This window comes from Bison bison, unplaced genomic scaffold, assembly GCF_000754665.1.
Source record: "Bison bison bison isolate TAMUID 2011002044 unplaced genomic scaffold, Bison_UMD1.0 scf7180017864211, whole genome shotgun sequence".
Taxonomy (NCBI): Eukaryota; Metazoa; Chordata; class Mammalia; order Artiodactyla; family Bovidae; genus Bison; species Bison bison.
The window spans coordinates 106,347-108,500 of record NW_011494783.1 but is presented as its reverse complement, the minus strand read 5'-3'; the positions used below and the strand labels follow the sequence as shown (position 1 = coordinate 108,500).

Here is a 2,154-nt window from a genome sequence, read left to right as displayed (position 1 = left end):
TTGGCCTCAACTTTTCAAACAAAGAATGAGAAGTTTAGGTCAAAGATTTTTCCTCCTCAAAAACTCTTCTGGGTTTTTATCTCAAAAAACTACATCTTGAATTTTCATAAATTAAGGTTAAAAGTTCCCACTAAAGCAGTGATTCTCAAACGTGTAATTAAAGTTCTACACTTTAGTTACCAGGAAACAGTAAAGTTACTAACACATGAATGTCTGGTTTTACCCTCCTGAGATCCTGTCTTAATTACTTCAGAGTGTGGTCTGGGCTTCTGGAGTTCTCAAAGCACCCCAGTGATTCTAAGGTATAGCTGATGTGGAAAGCACTGCTCTGGTTCCTACCATGGGTCCTGTGGGATTTTCATAGGCAAACCCTTTAATCTTGAGTTTTTTCCTTCCCTCTCAAACTTCCCCTCTTCAGTTCAGTCACTCAGTCATGTCCAACTCTTTGCGACCCCATGGACTGCAGCACGCCAGGCTTCCCTGTCCATCACCAACTCCCGGAGCTTACTCAAACTCATTGTCCATCGAGTTGGTGATGCCATCCAGCCATCTCATCCTCTGTTGGCCCCTTCTCCTCAGTCTTACTCAGCATCAGGGTCTTTTCCAATGAGTCATTTCTTTGCCTCAGGTGGCCAAAGTATTGGAGTTTCAGCTTCAGCCTCAGTCCTTCCAATGAATATTCAGGACTGATCTCCTTTAGGATGGACTGGTTTGATCTCCTTGCAGTCCAAGGGACTCCAAGCATCTTCTCCAATACCACAGTTCAAAAGCATCAATTCTTCGGCATTAAGCTTTCTTTATAGTCCAGCTCTCACATCCATACATGACCACTGGAAAAAGCATAGCTTTGACTAGATAGACCTTTGTCTTTTTAACCTTTTTGATAGAGGTTAAAGACCAGCAAAGTAAACAGGGAGGTGTTCCAAGGGCAAACATGTCTTTGCTATGACAGAAGGATTTACACATAACAAAGCTCCAAGGGCTTTACAGGCACTCCCTTACTGACTTCATCAGTGGGCACCATCAGTTTCCAAATGTTGTTATTGCAAGTAAGTGGTGTGTGCATTCATCCTTTATTAATCACTTAGTTTAACATTCAAATGAGTGCCAGAGTTTCACCAAGGAAATAGCATAATCACAAAAAATTGGGACATAATTATAGTTGCTATAATGTTCTACAGTGAGGCCTTGATCTTATCATCCTAGGACTAAGCCTATTTAATCAGTACATTGAGAACCAAATGAGGGATTTTTTTTTTTTTTCCTGTCACTGACCCAGCCTGGATTACAGGAGAAGCCGGAAAACCACTGGCTCCAGAATGAGTAATAAGGACAAGGGAGAGTTTCAGAACTCAAGTCTTGTGTTTTGGGATCAGATAGTAATCCTCAACACTAGCACTTGAAAACTGTTTTATTCATTTCCCCAACACAAAGTTTTTTATTGTGAAACATTCATTAGAAATCTTTGTATGCAAAGAAAAGTCAGGAAATGTCCCTGACTTCAAGAAGCTCAGAGTCTAATGGAGAAAACATACAAGTACTTGCAGTCTTACTTAAAGTCCTTTGTTCAGACCCAGACTGTGAATTCTGATTCTGGACTCTTTAAGCCACCACGTCCTCAGGTAGCCTGACCTGCCTGCTCCATGGGGAGGGACAACCTGACCTGGGTGAGTGAGTTTGTCCTACTGGGCCTCTCCAGGGACCGGCAGACCCAGGCTGGGCTGTTTGTCCTGTTTGGGGCCACCTATCTGCTGACCTTGCTGGGCAACGGGCTCATCCTCGTACTGGTCCGGCTGGACTCCCACCTCCAGCTGCCCATGTACTTCTTCCTTGGCAACCTCTCTATAGTGGACATCTGCTACCCCTCCAGCGGGGTTCCCCAGATGCTGGCGCACTTCCTCCTGGAGAAGAAGACCATCTCCTCTGCCCGTTGTGGTACCCAGCACTTCTTCTCCCTGGCCCTGTGGGGGGGGGTTCAGTTCAGTTGCTCAGTCATGTCCGACTCTTTGCGACCCCATGAATCACAGCATGCCAGGCCTTCCTGTCCATCACCAACTCCCAGAGTCCACCCAAACCTATGTCCATTGAGTTCATGATGCCATCCAACCATCTCATCCTCTGTCGTCTCCTTCTCCTCCTGCCCTCAGTCTTTCC

At 45.3% G+C, this 2,154-nt stretch overlaps 1 protein-coding gene across 1 annotated transcript in view; it reads left to right on the top strand.

The window, feature by feature from the left end:
• The first annotated feature begins 1,643 nt into the window (after window positions 1–1,643).
• The window catches only part of LOC104992122 (olfactory receptor 2F1-like), a 2,753-nt gene continuing 2,242 nt past the window's right edge, over window positions 1,644–2,154 (top strand). Inside the window, exon 1 of the mRNA XM_010844872.1 lies at window positions 1,644–1,973. Coding sequence (XP_010843174.1) covers window positions 1,644–1,973 — 330 coding nt within the window. The remainder of the gene's footprint in view (window positions 1,974–2,154) is intronic.